General features: G+C 44.8%; 1 protein-coding gene across 1 annotated transcript in view; it reads right to left on the bottom strand.

Moving 5' to 3' along the window:
• The window catches only part of LOC117143554 (protein similar), a 61,542-nt gene that overhangs the window by 5,754 nt on the left and 37,179 nt on the right, over positions 1 to 18,609 (bottom strand). Inside the window, exons 8-11 of the mRNA XM_033308296.1 lie at positions 11,054 to 11,757; positions 5,560 to 6,050; positions 4,727 to 5,492; positions 2,994 to 3,640 (exon numbers count right to left, since the gene is read on the bottom strand). Coding sequence (XP_033164187.1) covers positions 2,994 to 3,640; positions 4,727 to 5,492; positions 5,560 to 6,050; positions 11,054 to 11,757 — 2,608 coding nt within the window. The remainder of the gene's footprint in view (positions 1 to 2,993; positions 3,641 to 4,726; positions 5,493 to 5,559; positions 6,051 to 11,053; positions 11,758 to 18,609) is intronic.

Genomic DNA, 18,609 nt, shown 5'->3' with positions numbered 1-18,609 from the left:
CGAGGATTGCTTGTCAATTTGCTAACAGTAAAATTTCCTAGTAGGGCGCCTTCCGTGTGCTTTTCGATTTTGGCCTTCGTTCCATTGAGGTTGCTATTTGGTATTTTGCTATTTAGCTAGTTAGCTAATTTGCTAGTCTGCTAGTTTGCTATTTTGCTATATTGATGGCTGATCCGGAGGTAGTTTCGGTTTCAGTTTCAGTTGTTCGATTTGCCACACGAGGTAGATGCGGTTACGATCTGATCTATCTGGCGATTTCTCCTATGAATTGTTCTATTTAGCCGGAGAAGCTCTTTTCCTGGACAAACACAAAACACAAGTAACAAAGCAAATAAGGCAAATAAAGCAAATGAGGAAGGGAAGTCCTGAGTAGGGGCAAATATTTGGCCACGTACACACATGTGTCGCCCGAGCATAATGCAAATTGGGTCCGCTCCTCCGCTTCCGGAGAAGCTGCAGCCAATTACCGAAGCGCCGGAGTCGGAGGCGGGCGATTCATTAATGCAGGGACTACGGAAAAGTGCCAGCCGTGACGCAGGAGGTTCGCCCAGAGTGGGAAGCTCGTGTAGGCCATAAAAGCAGCCGGGTAGTGAGCCCAAACCCGGGGGTTTGCTTTTTCAGTACATAAGAGACACGTGCCGCGAAACAAAAGAGCGGCGAGTCCGGGTAAAAGAGAGAACATGAACCGGAGAAAGTGAAAGTCTGAGTGAGAGTGAAAGTGGCAGAAGAGCGTCAGCTGTGCGCAGCGGAAAGGAAAGTGAAACAAGGATAAAGGCAAAGGATAGACCCGGACGGTTGGGTGGACCACCCAGCGAGTTGGAGGTGCAAAATCAATACGAATGGGAAAGGCCCAAGCTCAAGCTAGAATGCGACACGCGCTGCCTCCGGGTCTTATCGGAATGCCAAAGGATGTGGGTATCCTGCGCCAAAGGACTCCAATACCCACTCGATGGCCCGACTAAAGCAGTGTCAATAGTGGGAGCCTTGGCATTTTAAATTCGGGGCTAGTTGCGTGTAAATTTGTTTGCCTTCCATAGCTTTGTACATATATATGATATAGCTGTGTATTTGCCAGCTGGATATTTATGATTTCGGTGTCGTATTGCCGTCGATGTGCGTCAGTCACGCCACAGAGAAAGTCTCAGAAAGTTAATTAAGCTACCAGGCGACACAATGAGGAATTGGTTGGGATACGTATGGTTGGTCGTTCATATGGAACATCCCCGCTGCGTGTATGTAGGTCAGTACGCGGTGGAAAATCAATAGGCTTTTAGGGTTTTTAATTATTCAAGGGCCCCAAAATGTACAAAATCATAGGGAAATCAAAAGAAACACAGCTTTGGATAATGTTTTTTGGCTTTTCTTCGTTTTCGAAAATGACTCTTCTTCTCGTTCGTTTATATGTATTTAAAGCTAATAAAAACAAAACAAAGGAACTACAAACTAAATTAAAATGACAACTAATAAGAAACGAAAGCTCCTGCCAGGTTAAAGCTTCAGTGGCGACCCGAGGTTTGTTCTATATACGCACTATATCTTTACAGCTAACTCTAGGTATATCTCTATATCTATAAGATGTGTGTGCTGCGCGATTGAAAACGCCGACAGCACGAGGATTGTTATTTAATTGCTAGTAGTTGCTCTATGTATATGTGTTGTGTTTTGTTATTTAGTTTTGACTTTTATCTAGATTAGTAGGCATATTTGTCTAGCTTAAAGTGGATTCATCTCTTAACCTTTCTCTAGGGATATCCATTTCTCGAGTTTTTTTCTTTTTTTTTTTTTGTACCTTCAGCGCTCGAATTTGAGTTTTCAATTTTGCTACTTTTCGTTCACAAATTTTGACAATTTACATGTGTTCCGCATGTGCTGCTGCGTGGTGCTTCAATACTCGTCAACAAAAAGGCCAAAAATGAACTCGAAATCAAACGCGTTCTGTCTTTCAATCATATATCATATCGTTTATATCCGCATTCCTGCACTGCTGCTACTTCTTTTTGCTCAGTCAAAGCTTACACATCTAACAAATTGCTCGAATAAGTTAACAGAAATCATAGGGATAAGGTCTAGAACATAAACCTGATGGATGCCGGTAACTCAAACAACAAAAGCAAATGCTATCACAGTAAAAAACTTAAAGTTGCCGTATTTGAATTTATATAGTTTACAATTTTATTGCAATCGTTCTCTGATTCGCATTCCTCTCATCTCCTCTACATCTCTAAACAACTACGTCCGGAGTGTGCGTCTGCGATCCGCTGTGATGGTTCTCTGCTACGGCACGGTGATCACTCGCTAAAACTACTCGATTAGTATAATCCTACCGCTCCTCGTCGTATGTACAACAGAATTGCGCAACAGAACAGAAGATTTTTAACAACTTGATTAGGTCTTAGGTCGGTAACTTAAAAAGAAATCAACAAATCGCGCCAAGCTACAACTCAGGATTATCGACCGATCAACAATCTCGACTTCTGGCTCGAGCGGATTGGATTGGATCGAATCGGATCGGATCGGCTAGCACTATTTTAAATAGTCTACAAATTTATAATTTTAAAGTCCACGCTGCAGCTGCAACTGCAGCTCTCTTACACATCTAGACTAGATCTATCCGATAAATATATGTGTGTATATCTAAGGACTAAGGTCTAGGGACTACAAAAACGGACTAAAACTAGGCCCGCCTTCCTCTCGCAGCGGGAGGAGGTTGCTTCTTGGTTACATTTTACAGTTTACAATTTAGCTGATGCAGTGGTAGTCGTATGTTCTAGTTAGCAATATAAAATCGATCCATTTACAAAGACAAATTGTAGAAATGGGCTTGTCCATGCGCTTAGCCTAACAATCCTTGGTTTTTGTTACTCATAGCCGGCGGCTGTGGGTGCTTCCATTAGCTAATTGAGAGGCGGGTAAAGGTCTCGTATCGATGGATCCTAGACCTTGGCCAGCTGCTTCTTGGGCCGCATGGGCACAATGCAGTAACCGGCACTTACATCGCGTCCGCTGACCAGCAGGTTCTTCAGTACCGAGTTGGACTGCTGTTGCTGCTGCTTCTGCTGCTTGCTCTCCGCCGACTGTTGCCAGCGCTCACTGCCTGCTCGCTTGGCTGCTTGGGTTTGCTGCTGGGCAGGATCCTTGCCAATCAGCTGCTGCAGGAGCTGAGGGGACTGCACATCCAGGCATAGGGTTCCGCTCTTCAGGCGCTTGGACTCCACGGGATTGCCCGCTCCTGTCGCGCTGTTCAGGTGGCGCTTGTTTCCATGTTGCTGCTGCTGCTGGGGCACAAGGTTCACCTTCGCCACTCGCGGCTGCGTCGTGGTGGGCGGCTTGCTCTCCACCAGACGTATGGTGGCCTTGGTGGTCACCGGCGCAATGCTGGTTCCATTCAGCAGTTTTATAGCCGGCTGCTGCAGCTGCTCCTGCTGCTGCTGTTGCTGCTGTTGAATCAATTCCTTGTTATTCTGTATGGTAATCAATGGCACTGCATTCAAAATGATGTTCTGCTGCTGCAGCTGCTGCTGTTGCTGGAGCATCTGGATGGCAGACACCTTGCAGGGAGCGGGAGATGCGGCATTGGGACTCACGGGTTCCGTGTCCACCACTTGCATTTGAATCAGGTCCCAGCAGTCCAGATTAGCGGCTAAAATAGAAGCAATTAAAGTTAATAAGAAGCGAAGAATCTTTAGTAGAAATATGCCGTCTAATCCCCAAATTTATTGAATCGAATGCCAGCCAAAAATTAATTCCTTTGCCCATGACATTGGTGCTAATTTAAAACAATAATATTTGGCTGCCTCAAACATTTTGCACATAAATAAGTGGGCACATTCTACAAATATATACGTTGTTCTGCCTTTGACTCAGTATCTTTGTATCTACAACTCTTCATATACAACAAGTAGCCCATATCCCCAGTCTGTTTCGTTTTCTCGCGCCTGCTGTGTGCGACATAAATCAGCCACGATTAGCTAGTGGAAAATTCATAGAGGCCTACAGGCATCTGTCAATATACCCCGATATACCCTGTCATAAGACCCAGCACTTGCAGTCAATACAGTTGACAAGGCTAGATGCTGGTGTCACCGATTCCGTCAGCTCCTGGGCATCAATCACAGTCCTCGTGCCGTGACATGTGTCAAAGGTAAGAGAGCAGTGTGTGAATATTACGCAAATCGATTCAAACCACTGGAGTGGCGCGCAGACCCACATCAATTAGCTCTCCCGCGGTTCGCGCAGACGGAAAATGAACCCAACCCACAACTAAACCAAGTGACATCTTCCGCGACACGCAACTGAAATTCTGAATTTTTCTTTCTTTATGTTTGCCTCCTCTATTTTTACATGTAGGCGTTGGAGTGCGTGCGTGTGCGTTGGCAGCATATCATAAAAAATAAAGCAAGTTTCCACGGGTATTTTTAGCCGCGGACTGCCATAAAATTAGGCCTCTCCAAGTGCAGGAGGCGAAATTGTGGAATATTTTCAAAACCGAAAGAGAGAGAGAGTGGTCCCAAAGGGCCGTAAATCAATCTATTCAGCTTTATTAAATCTATCAAATGCCGCTTTCTATTAAAAGACGAAAGTGTCGTAAAATGTCCACCCCATAATTACCCCCCAATTGCTAGACTATTCTTCCGTTCTAATATGATCTGACTATTCCTTTTAAAATACTCCATTCCATGACTGCTCAATACATATATATCCCCGAACTGCCACCCAAGATACTTACAGTCCTTGCTGTAGTCATTCTCAAATGCATCTTCCATGGGATGACATAAGCTGCCTCCCATTTGCACATCGTATTTCTCTTTTTTGCACTCGATGTTTAGGCTGAGTAACTGCTGTTGCTGCTGCTGCTGTTGCTGTTGTTGTTGCTGCTGCTGACGCTGCTGCTGTTCCTCCTGCAACTGCAACTCCTGCTGCAGCTGCTGGAAAGTCCTGAACTCGTTGCCACTCTGCTGTTGCTGCTGCTGATGTTGCTGCAGCCGCTCGTTGCACTCCTCCGCAACCGTAACACCACTTCCCGCCAGGATCGACAGAGTTCCATTTCCGGATCCGCACAGCAATGCCGCCAGCTCGCTGGAATCGCTGGTGAAGACCGCTGCCTGTTGCTGCTGATGATGCTGTTGCACGGGCGATGGCGACAATGAGGAGACCGTTGAAGCTGGCGAGGAGCACAGGGAGTTGGAGAAATGCTGCTGCTGGAGTTGCGGCTGCTGCTGCTGTTGCTGGTAGCCAGTGTTGCCGGCGTATTGCTGGTGATGTTGCTGCTGCAGCTGTTGCAACTGCTGCTGTATGGCGTCGATCTCCTTGGGCACCATGGTCTGCAGATCCTCTGGTGGGCACCACATGAGATCCGTCTCCGTTAGCAGGGGCATATCATCATCGATCGGGATGTAGGGAGCACGCATGGCAAAGGCCTCGAAAGAGAAGTCATCCTCCTGTGTTAGTGAATTGGGACTGCACAACGATGGGAGGCTGCTGTCCTCGGGACTCTGTTGCGAAAGAGAAAACATATCGTTCAGTAAGGATAATCAATGCTTGGAGGTCTAGGAAACTCACCTTTGATGTGATGCTGGGCGAATGCAGGTGCTGCGAGCAGCTTGTGTCATTCGACTCCTCGCGATAGTTGAACAGCGGATCGATGTTGCTGCTGCTGTTGCTGTTGTCGTGGTGCTGGGGATGATGCTGCTGCTGTTGTTGCTGCTGCTGCTGCTGGTTGTGATGTTGCTGTTGCTGCTGCTGATGACTGGGATTGCTAGCGGTTGCCGTGGGAGTGGGTGTGAGCGGGCTGAGCGGACTGTTGGCGTAGCTATTGTTGTTGCTACTGGTATTGCTGGGTGCAGAGGTGCTGCTGCTGCTGGGGCTCTGGTAGTGCTGGCCGCTGGCCGTCGTGGAGCATGTGGTCGAGTCCAGGGAATTTATGTCCTCGGGCAGCAGGCAGGTGCCCATGAGGCCAACCAACATGTCACTGAAGGGAGTCATCTCGTCCAGCTGGATGCAATTGGTGGAGGCCAGGTGGTGGGACAAATCGTCAGGTTCTTCCTTAAGCACTACAATCGAAAAGAAAAACATTCAGTTAGTGGCGGTTTCACCTAGTTTGCGGTGGGGTGCTACATCTCAATTCTGTTTTCGGTCTACTGTTAATTGTGGCTTGTGTGCTGCCGAAATTTCAATTATCGCTCGCCGGAGTCGCCCCTAATTGACAGCTCTCAATTGAATCTAATTGAAGGCAATGCGCTCCCCTCGTGAATTAGTCGCTCCAATTGCCTTCGCGGTGGAATCGAAGCAGAGCCATGATTTTTATGGCCGGACGACTCATTAATCAGCATTTCGGGCCTATTGACGTACGCGGAATAAATGCAAGCGAAGCGGTGCGAAAACAAACGCTCCTGAAACAGGAACTCAACATCGATAAGATCGCTGGATTCCAGGTTATTTTTACGGAATTGAGTAACTATCGGGTGCATCGCCCCAGATCAGGTGCAAGTTCCCTTATCAGTAAGGGGTCTTGAACCAGGGGCGATCTTCCCGCTAGATTGGCCTGTGCGTCACCTAGGTCCACTCATACGTATAAGTTCTTGAGCATCTAAGCCGTGTCTCAGCTATCAACCCATCCCGATCACGATCCCCAGCCCCATCCCAATACCATGCCCGTCATGGGGTTTGCTATACTAGATGGTATGCTAATAAAACTGGTCCCAACCGCCTGTGTGTGCCGACTATTAAGTTGCAAAATGGAAATGAAAAACTAACTAAAACGACGGAGAGACCGCAGGCCAAATAGAATTTCAAATGCAAGTCCAAGTTCGTGAATGTAAGTGCGAGTGCATTGTTTGCCTTTGGCTCAGCCGCTTACTTCTATCAAAGAGCCATATATAATACGGATAAATCCCAACTGCGGCAACTGCCACCGGGCAGCCATATAAGCCAGAGTATAGTAAGCAGATTGCCTGGAATGGGCTCGCGCCTCCTCACCAACCAACAAGCGGCTTAGTCAATGCATTTCACATGCAGAGAAATAATGTATCTCATTTCATTATGCTTTTACTATCACCTAAAGTTCCGTTATTAAAACTCATACTAAAACAACCTAATATTTGGTGGATATTTGAATGCATGGTCACACCATGTTATCTTCTGCACGACACAGCGATGCGGTCTCTCTAAGAATCTAGTCTATGCATCATTTTCTCTCCGTGCAGAACATATTCCAATGCCATTTTCAGGAAAGCGGCAATAAAGATCAGATTAGCGGTGTGTTAGGGATTTGCACAGCTTGTAGCTGGCATCTGCTTGCTCTTGCGGTCGTTGCATTCGACACAAACAAATTAATTAACAATGCAGGCCCAAAGGTCTGGCCCCCCTGCAAGCCCCAGCCCCTGCTTTATGGAGCCCCCAACCCGGCAGTGTGACTTGTAATTATGGCACTCGAGTGCTACTCAACGTTGGCAAAGCTTTTTGCGGAAAAAACAACAGAAATTATGGCGCACGATAATACGGCACACACAGAACTGAACAGAACCGAAAACACAGCCCATCGGGGGTCTATGTCTATCTATATCTATATCGGAATCGAGGAGTGCATTTTATGAGATATTTGCAAAGTGCTTCTATATATTGCAGCTCATCGAATGTGTTGTTTTTCGCCAAGGTGCAAGGCCGGGAATGGCATTTAGCGGCTAACTGGCTAACTGCGCCTACACGCAAGGCTAAAGAGGACGGAGCAGCTGCGACTGTTTCTTGGCCATCACCCAGTGATCCAGTCACCCAGGCATCGAGTCACCCGGCCAACAAGTAACCTAGTCACACTTCAAAAAATATTGTGCAAGGACTGCGTCAAAGTGTCTAAAGGAATCTATTGAAAGGCATTTTCCTATAAAGATATATTAACTGATTGGTCGGAGATTAATTTATGTTTTTATGCCTTTTAAAGGCCTTTTCGATCTGTCTCTCAAAGAACACAGCATTTCTTTGTGTGCAACCGATGAGAGGTCGGTCGTGAGAAACTTGTGAAAGGTATCTCTGCACTTGAGCCACATTCGGTGCACTTGAGGCGTGTGTGCTGTATTCGAAAGTTTTCGAGGGAACAGGTTGCCGCATTAGCACTCGCACAAAATTCATACCGACAGCGTATGCTCAACGCGTGACTGCGAGGAGTCTTCGGGACAATTGGAGAGAACCCAGAACACAGAACCCAGAGGCCGGGAGCAAAACGGCTTCAATTTAAATAAATTTATGTCATCATCTGCAATTGAAGACGGCGACTCGTGACGTGACGTAGTTCCAAATCAGAATCGGCATATGTAAACAACGGACACGGGCACTTAAGAAGCAACCGGCAGAGATCAGAAGAGAGCCACCACCAAATGGGGACAGACAGGGCGTGATGTGATGCTGGAAAGCTAGTGCTCCGGCTATTTAGCTTTATGTAAGAGCCCGAAAATACTGACAGCTTACACAGCAGCCGCCACAGACCTGAAATCAGGCTCGGACTCATCATATCAGCTGTGAACTTGAACCCGGGTGATTAGCAGCGGAGAATCCAATCCAATCCAACCATCCGACCGTCTGTTATTTTTATTCCCCATTTGTGCTTCTGGTCGTGATGGGCGCGCTTATCACGCGTGCTAATCACGATAGAAGTGCGTTGTCCATATTCCCCTTCGATCCCAAGCCCCAATTTCCATCCACCTCCTTCTCCTCCTCGCATAGCATAACTGGCCTGGCCAGCCACTGAATAAGCCCATAAATGTATCGGCCAATTGATATTTATGGCCAGAGTACTCCTATCCGTGTGCTATCGTTACAAATATTTGCTTTTGTAGATTGGGAGTGGATAAGAGCATAAGGTAATTACACTGGGCAGGCACTTTGTTTTTGTTTGGCAACGAGTTACTTTTGTGTGGCCATCGAGAAGAATTCCCTGCTGATTATCTGTGCATGTGCTGTAAAACGCCTTGAAAACGCGAGTATCTGACGACCGGCAATCGAGGCGATCGAGTGTTACAACTGATTACGCTGACGAACGGAATATTTGAGGTGTTTGGAAAAATACCAAACAACCAAACAAACGCGGTGACAAGAATTACATAAAAACACTGGCTACTCATCATCATCATCCCCTTAAGGCAATCTGATTCGGTACGAAAATAAAGCCGAGGCACTTCCCCTGTTTATTTACGTTCCACGCAACGAAAATAAATATAGCCGACGCGCTAGAAGAAAGTAAAGTAAAGTTTCGTATCTCTACATCCCAGTCTGCAGGCCCAGCAAAATGTCAACACAAACGAAAACGAGAGCGATTAGAGGCTGCAGGTCCACTTGAAAGTGTGGAAAATACCCCCAACATTTCGGGGGGCCAATGGATCTGGAAAGGGGAACTCGGGCTACCCAGGCTACACATGCGAGACAGCAGCGCTTGATCCATCGACGGACCTTGGCACACGCGCCAAAAATTCAGCTCTCCACTGCCCCTGGTTTTCACTCTTTTCAGGGGGACCCCCGCCTTCCCCCCGATGATAGCCACATCGCTTAGCATATTAATTGGCTCAAGTTAATATTCATATTTCTGTTTTTTGTCACCAGGCGGCAGAAGCTGCCAGCGAAAAAATGAAAATAAAAGAGTGGAAAAATTCACTCGATGGGCACAAAAAACATTCGAAATACACAAATATTCCAATAGAGAAATGAAAAGAGTGGGCAAAACAATCGGTGACGTTTTTTCTGAATAATTTAATCATATGATTTCTAGTGGGAAATATTATAGAAATGTTTTTACGATCGAGAACTGAACGAGTATAGCCTGCTAAACTAAAAAATTAAACAATTAACTAGATACTCCCATAAATAATGCCAAGGGTAGAATTTTAATAAGGCCTATTGTGCATTGAAATCAAAAATAGGATTTGATGTAACACGCGGCGTATACACAATAAGTCACCATTCAGAACATTGATTACCTAAGTTGACCCATTTTACAGTGCCATTTATATTGGCCCATTCCATAGCGGCGATCCTCACTCTTAAAAACAAAACCAACACCGTCAAACTCTAATCTTGCAATAAACGATCCCCCGCGGTTCCACATACACACAACACAACACTGCGTATGCGTAATGCCGGCAAATTGTGACATAAGAGCCGGGCAATTGCATCGCCAACCGGCTTGCGGTTAAGTACGGATGGGAATGGGAATGGGAATCGGAATCGGAATCGGAATCCACCCCCCCAGTATATAGCCGTCCATAAATGCAGCGCACCATTATATACCTTGCTGTGTGCACTTATCAGGCGAGCGAACGGAACATTGTTTACTAATGCACTTTTCGAGCGGCGGGCTGAGCGGCGGGGCGGTTGTGTCTTTACAAATAAATAGTTTTATTTGCGCAAATTGCGGCCACAGATAAGCGAGCCAAAAGGCAAAAGCGACCGATCGCCAGAATGACTGAATGACTTACTGAGTGACTGACTGACTGAATAAGCGACCGACTGACCAATCAAATCGCACAATGCGTCAAATCACATCAAATAGCGCGCGTCACCAAAGTTGCCTGCCCCTCTGGCTGTTGCCTATTTTTGCATAGAATTTATAAACAAGCCAACCGGAATGCATATGTATAAGTTGGCGCTGTTTTGTCGCTGAAAAGCGTTGACTTTAGCCTTGAGCACAGAGCACTGCACCTGATGCACTTTACAAAACGAAAAAAAAACAAAAACTACTCAAAAGCGGTTTGCGAATCTTTCCTGTTTTGTATTGTTTTCAACACTTATCAGCTGATTCAACCACACCTTCCCTAACAACCGAATTCAGTTAAGTAGCGCAAGGTGTGTTACAGAAATCTCTATCGTTTAACTGCTGACTTACTAATATGAGATATAGTGCAGCTCTTGATAAGAGCATACTCATAAGTGATTACGTTGCATTAACTATTTAAGCAGTATCTAACTGAGCAGCTCTTTAATTAGGAAATGAAAACCACCGAGTGCATGGTAGAGAAGATAGAGATCTCCGTAACATTTCCTTGTACTTATAGAAGGTTATAGTGGTACTTACTTGTCAGACCTCGTCCATCGTCGGCAAACAGCGAGCAGAATCCTTTACTCATATCTTGAGCTGGTTGCTGGGGATTCTGCAGTTGGGTTTGCTGTGCGATCTGCAGCTGCTGATTGCTCGAGGAGATTATGGCTGCCGTGGCGGTGGTGGTGGGCGGCAGAGTGGGCTCCACGCCGAGCGGAGTCTTCTTGCAGAGGACCGCTGTGGGCGGTGGTGTTAGGGGTGGAGCGGGACTCGGGCGGAGGACCGAAGCGGTCACCGACTTGGGACGCTTCTCCTCGGGACGCAGTCCGCTGCTACTGCCGCTGAGCAGCTGGGCAGTGATGGTGCGCGGTCCTGGCGAGTGGTTCTCCCGCTTGATGAGCAACTCCGCCTGGAGGATCTGCTTGTACGGATTGCTCTCGGGCAGCTGCTTTATCTGGTCAGCCGTTGAGGTTGCAGTTACTGGTGGGATTGTTGCAGTTGTTTTGGTTTCCTCGATGGTTTTCTCTGCTTTCTCGCTCTCAATTTGCAGAGGCTTAGCTTGCAGCTCTGAGGGAATAGGTGTGTTCGCTGTTTCCTTGGTTTCCTGAAGGATTATTTCGGGATCGGCTGCTTTTTCGGGCTCCTTCTCGGTTTCAGCTGCTTGGTGGTGTTGTTCCTTTTGCTCACTTGCCGCAGTTTGTTGAGCAAGTGAGTATATCTCATGTTTATTCTCAAGATTACTGCAAGATGAAGAGGCACAAACGCGATTCGAATTGGGTTTAATTGAAATGCTTGATTTCGGTAACTTATTCGCGTTGCACTCGTTTGTTACACCACGGCGAGAAAAGCGATTCGCGGGATTCGTTCGAAAGTATCTGAACAATGCAATGTATCTGAGTATCTCAAGAGAGTATACTGCGCTCTTTTCAAGCAATCAGCTGACACAGCTGCTTGCCACTCGTTCTGGGTTAGTAAATACCAATTAACTAGACTAATTAACTCTACGGGTCCCCTAACGAGCCGAATTGAGCCGGTATTTCTATAGTAAAACGAACCCCTTCGTTTGAGAACATGGCAAGGAATACAATATCATTCTTTGCAAAGGTTAATATCACTTATCAAACGCTGTTTTGATAACACTGTTCACCAATTGAGACTCAGACTTTCATAGATAAAGGTTTTTAATAATAATATATGTTTTCGCATTTATCAGCAAGTGGTATTTCTATTTACGTTCTTTAGGATTAAAATAGCAAAGATTTACTACGGATTATTTTATAAGATATCTGGGCAGATCCTATTTAAAGCCTGTTTCTAAAACTACTTAAATACTAAATTCCAAATCATCATCATCAGTGGAAAATTCCCAAAGAACTATTTTTAGTGCACCTTTATTGCAGGTAAAAGTCCGTGTAGCGTTGGGTCAAACGTGATCAGCGACCATTCCTATTCAGAATTAGCGACTTCTGGGCGGTTTCCTAAGTTTCAAAACTGCCATCGGAAAATTTTCGCCCGCCGATAAGTCACGTTTCCCCAATGCCAGACCGATTTTTGAGCATTATCAATTATCAATTATCCAAGCGAAATCAGAAACGGCTGGGCATCGTTCATATTGTTTTCGCTGTTCCTTTCAGTCGTGATAGATAGCAATGCCACTAGGTGGGTGTGTCCCAAGAACAACAGCGGCACCAGACCCAGATTGATAAGCTCCGAGCTGCTACAGGGTGTAATCAGTAATCCGATGGAACCGCAACCAGACCCAAATCCGTAGAGAACCCGGCAACTGCCGTGATGTCTCAGGAACTTTCATTCCACCTCTCCTGCGATAAGATACTGGCATTCGCGCGATCGGCCGACTCAGCCTGATCTGCAGCACGGCGGACGGGCGACGACGTCTCCGTCCGGACTGCCTACGTTAAACGGCCGTAAAACTGTGCATGCACGGAGTGGCTGAGAGTCAAGCGCTGGGCGCGTGAAGCCCCCGTGGGGCCCCCGTGAAGCCCCCGTGGAATGCGTGCTGCGACTGATCTGGCGATAAAGGCGCCATCGCACGATAACTATACTATATGTGTGCACAGGTCTGGAGTGCTGGACATGATGAGGCGGAATACCAACACCAACGGCAAAACAAACAGCCGAGTATTATTTATAATTTCCAGTGGTAGTGGGCGCAACAACAGCAATACAGGCGGAGCAACTTTTTGGGGGCTCGTCCCTCTGGTGAAATAGTACAAAATACGTCGTTCGAGAAGTGGTTATAGGGGCAGCTCGACATTGAAGTGAAGTGTAGGGTCTTTTGTCTTCTGTCCACTGGGCAATCGAAGATCTACGATTTCCTCCAGGGTGACCAGCCCACTTTCTGGGCGGAAAAGGAGGCTCAATGTCACACGACTTGCGGGGAGTTGCGCAATTCGACAAGAATCGATTGATTAGTTGGATTGGGTGACATACGCCCAGAGAACACACCCACCACCCAATATTCTGCCGGAAGGCATTGAGTGGACAACATCAGTCACAACCTATAGATATAGATGGATGTAGTTGGATCTGGGCTGCTGCTACACTTAAATAATTGCTTCATCTTCATTGTTGAGCTCGCCAATTGTTTGTGGCCCGTCGCCTGACACGGGCCAGTCCCAACCAGTTAGAACCGACGATCGGTACCGGTGGGTCTGCCCCTTTTCGTGGCGGAGGAGGCTTACATCACATTATTAATTGAAGGTCTCCGCAAATGCGCAAGTAAATACGTACAGCTACGGTTGAAATGATAGCACCAACAATGCGCCACTCGAATTGGCGAAAGGTCATTATAAACCAGTTGAAACGAGGCTATTTTTGGATATTTGTGTTTTTGCTCAATATACTAGCTAATCTGAAGTGCTAAAAAACAATGAATGCGCTGTCCGGTAACAATCAATGGGATCTCATAACACATCTTTTGTATGACAAGGAATGCGCTTGAATGAAAACTTGAATAATAATACATTCAATTTGCGCTTTTGAGCTCAAATTGTTTACAAGTATTTTGCAAATGAATCTTTGGATTACAAATTTATTATTGTTACAAGACAATATCACACAATATATCACTGCCTTCGTCACTGTCTCAATTAGTATTGTTACACCCGATTACTCATGCCATAGTTGAGGAAATAGAATGATTTTTTAATTGCGCAAATCAAATTGCAGCGAATTAAACACCCATCAACACAAAAAATTAATACTATTTCAGTTATTCCGTAACATCGTATACATCGTAAATCGTCACATGACGAATATATGAAAAAAAAACAATGTTTTTGAGATTAGTTTATGGATTTTTCACTGATTACTAACTTATGACGGTGTGCTATCGTTACGCCCTCTGCTGTAATTGTAATGGGCACTGCAAAAAACACTCCAGGCTATTTGAAGTGCCGATGGGTTGATGAAATGTTCGAGAACAACTGCTGATAAGAGATACAGATAGAAACTGCACCCGCGATCTTTCCTCTCAACTCTTGAACTGTGCAACTCGAGTGGAAGTTGTACTAATTGTGGAACGTTGAACGTGTTGCGCGGATGGCGAATCTTCGAGTGCTCTGATGGCTTTTCAAGTGCGAGACTTTCGAAGTGCGAAGTCAGCAGCGCAGCTCGATCGCCTGATGTTCTTTTGCCGCGCCCCTTTTCCACGCGATTTTCGCAGATGCACAAATTGACTACCCAGCGCAACCAGACGAGCTGCAGTTGAGCAAAAGGTGAAAAAATAAATCGGAACAGTGGCAGAGATAACTATTTAACCGGATTTCGTTCGGAATGTGTCGAAATTTCTAATTAAATCAATAGGAAATTGACAGTTATTTGAACCTATACTATACATTCTTAATTTTTGAGCTGAAAGCAAATGCATCTGTTGCTACAGTGTTCTATCGCTTGGAAGTCCTTTTTGCGAGCTTTGATGTTGCATCAAACACATTTTCTTATTGTGTAACAAATTGCGTCGAAGAACGGAAAACACAGAGGTGGAGATACGAGAAATCGGCGACCATAAAAAGAGAGGAACAAAACAAGCGGACGACAACAAACACAAATTGTCTGAAAAGCGAGAGGCTGTAAATTCGCTCTCCTTTCCTTTTTGCTCCTCTTATTCTGTTTCCCTCTTTCAATTGCAGGGCAATAACGGGTGTCCCCCTGCCGCGCCCCCTCTTCTGCTTCTTCCTTTGCTTGAACAGCCCCCCTAAAATAGCAGTAATTGTGCGCGCTTGTGAGTGTGTGTGTGCAGTAAATTGAATGAACGAAAAGACAGTAAAACGAGATCAAAAGAGTGGAGAATTGAGAATTGTGTTTTGAGTTTACGGAGAGTTGTGTAATCGATTGCAGCAGCAAAAAATATAAATTTGTTTAATTACACGCACTCTTGGTCGTAAAACACACCATTAAGATTTAATAAACAAATGCAAATGCTCAGCGAATTTATGTAATGCAAATTTGCAACTGCAATGTGGCGAACAGCAAAACGAAGAAGGAGAGCAAAGAGAGGAATTCTTTTTTTTGGACAATGCACGCAGAATGCAATTTGTTGCAGTCGGCGTCGCAGCTGCAGCGCTGCAGCTGAGCATTTTACAGGTTAGGAACGAGTGTTGTGTAAAACTTTGTCTGTTTTATTGCATTTACTTTTCATATTCCGTATTTTTATACGATCGTTTATTAATTTTTCGGGCGCTTTTCTGCATTCCGCGTGTAACAAACATTTGCACACTTTTCTAATGAGCTTCCTATGGGTTTTGGGTATTTTGACGTTTTTTATTTTTGCTCTGGACCGTTTCAGATTTTGATAATCGCTCACACACACAGGCAGCGGCTGATTAAAATAGCAATTATATGTTTTTTATAATTTGCATATAGGCCCCCGCGTGTGTGTGTGATTAAGTTTATTTTTGTCAACTTTTGTATTTTTTTAGCTTGCTTTTATTTTCTTCAGGCTGACTTTTTATTATTTTTTCACGAGGTTCACAGGTGTATAAAAAAACTGCAGGCTTTTTATGTAATTTATTAACTTCGCTTCTGTTGATCTTTTACCTTTTGAACTTGGTTGTTCAGCGCTTTTATTTGGCTTTAGAGTAGTTATTTTGTTATTAAATATTTACAGTTCCGTCCGGGCGTGTTTAGTTAGTATTTTCCTTTGCGTGGATTTTAAGCATTTTATTTAACTTTTTGCACTTCGACTCGACTCGACGGCAGCTGGCGAAGTAAAACAAAACGTCAATCGGCGATTGTTTTTAAGCACGGCGCGGCGATCGGAGAGGTGCGAGCGAGATAGCAACGGCGGCGGCGGCAGAGTTTAGTTAATAGTTTTGTTTGTGTTTTTTTTGTTTTTTGTCACTAGTGCGCCTCTCTGTTTTTTCGGTTCAAGTTATAATTTTTTATATTTTTCGGGGAGCAGTGCACGGAAAAAGTGAAGTGAGCGCTGCGAAATTTGAGAGACGAATGAGTGGAAGTCCGAAAGCGATGGCTTTTTTCAAAGCGCCAGCGAAGCGACGCCAAAAATAGAGAGCGGCTCCCCAAGAGAGCAGCGCGTTCTGAGTGAAGAGAGCGCAACGCCGGCGCACTGAGTTTTGAGTGCTTTCCACCCAGAAGCACTCGTTCTGTGGCTGAATCTTGAGCGGAAAGCAGGGAGCTGAAATATTTCTCTCATATTCACCAGCGATTTATTATTGTTTTTATGCCAAACAAATCAGCTGAGCACCGCAAACTAAACCCCTGCCACTCAAAAATCTCCCTTTCTCCAAAAATTAAAGAGCAGAATATTCTGCCCACCAAAATTAAGCATTAAACGTTGAACCCGCAATATCAGCTGATTGTGATGATAACGCCAAAATGAGTTCGTATTACCAGTGTCCAGGTATTTATATTGTATTTATTCATGGCCTCACAGGCGCCTAAAAGTATGACAGAAGTAATGCAGGGAAAAAAGTCCTAAATGGGCAAAGCGGAAATCGATGCGTGGGCCAAAGGAATCGCCCTCCCACTCCACAGAACGAAAAGTCGTAAAAAGACCCCACAAATATTCATATTTATCAGTTGGAAACAAGAACTTATTGCTTTTTCAATTTCCCGTACAGTAACAACTCGAAAGCAGCTGCCACACGAAAGGATTGTCTTTATATAGAGAAAAAATTTGTAAAAAAAAATTGTTGGAAGCGATCGATTACAATATACTTCCTTTTCAGCAGTGTGACCATGCAATTAAAAATTTGGTGCCATTTTGACAATTTTAGTTAAAGATCCTGCTAAAACAATGGAACTACAGAAAATTTGTGCGCCAACGAGTTCTTTTTCTTGTATAGCTTGGTCATAATCCAATATTTCACAAATATGAGCTGGCATTGCCCGAGTCGACATTCGCTAATTTCGCCATAAAACTAAAGCCATTGCGTGATAGGCATAAAAAAGGACACACAAGCCCACACACACTAACATACATTCAGAGAGAGAAGGATAAATAATAGGCCTGCCAGGACGAAACACGAAGTGAAAGAGAGAGCAGACGAGTGAAAAAGACGAAGCACGAGCAAAGTATTTGCAGAAATTTTACGATTTGCCTTGAAAACGAAATAAAGCGTTTAAGTGTGTAGGTGAGTGCGTAAGTGTGTGTCAGTGCGTGTGTGCGTGTATGTGAGGGTATATCGCCTTTAGTGGTATTTGTCTTCTCACTTCTCGAGTGCATCAAATTTACACAACTCGCTGATGAAATCTCGTGAGCCTCTTCGTTAAAAGCTCACTTAAATGGGAATTTCGGAGGGGGAAAGGTGAACGAATGTGGGCGGTCGAAAGGTGATTCCCACTCCCACACGCCCCTCAAAAATGTCAGAATATCCCCAGAAATGTGTTTCCCAAACCAGAGCAAACAAATCCGATGGAGAGCAGAAAAGAACATGGCAAACACCATATTAAAGTCGGAATGAAGGCAAATAAATTCGAAATGTTTATGCAGTTTTTGCCGCCGAGGAGGACAGAAATAAATTCAAATTAAATTCGGGCCAAACATTTTCCCCACCAAGGCGAGCCATAAATAATTGGAGGCAAAAAAAATCAGACAAAGATACATTAAGCAACAAATTATTGTCCATTGCAAATGATGTTCAATCTAAATCTCGACAAATGAACCTTCTTATAAATATAATATCAATTGAAATATCAAACTTCGAATTGCTATTTAAATTCTTTAAAATGTTGTGTTCTCTCAGTTCTAAAGGCAACAACCTCTTTGCGTCTTATAGACATAATATTATGATAGTGAACTGGATTTTGGCTTGCTGCCTGCGATTACCATTCCCATTCAATCCATTAGCGACCCCTTTAATGAATCGATTATTATTTATCTTGTCGACTGGACGAGATCGAGCAGTTATCACCTTGTCAGTGGCTACATTTTCCGCATCTTTGATGGGAATTTTTCGCGAGCCATAAACGAACAGTGGAAATTGTTTTAAAAATAAACTCAAAGTGTGCCAAAACCAAACAAAACGAGCCAGGAGGAAGGCGAGCAAGAAAAAGCCGGACGAAAAAGACATTTTTTGGCTGGCTGGAAAGGAATTTTCACCCCTTTCGAG

Source organism: Drosophila mauritiana, chromosome 3R (assembly GCF_004382145.1).
Source record: "Drosophila mauritiana strain mau12 chromosome 3R, ASM438214v1, whole genome shotgun sequence".
Taxonomy (NCBI): domain Eukaryota; kingdom Metazoa; phylum Arthropoda; class Insecta; order Diptera; family Drosophilidae; genus Drosophila; species Drosophila mauritiana.
Note: the sequence above shows the minus strand (reverse complement) of the source record. Positions and strands in the feature narration are given on the sequence as shown.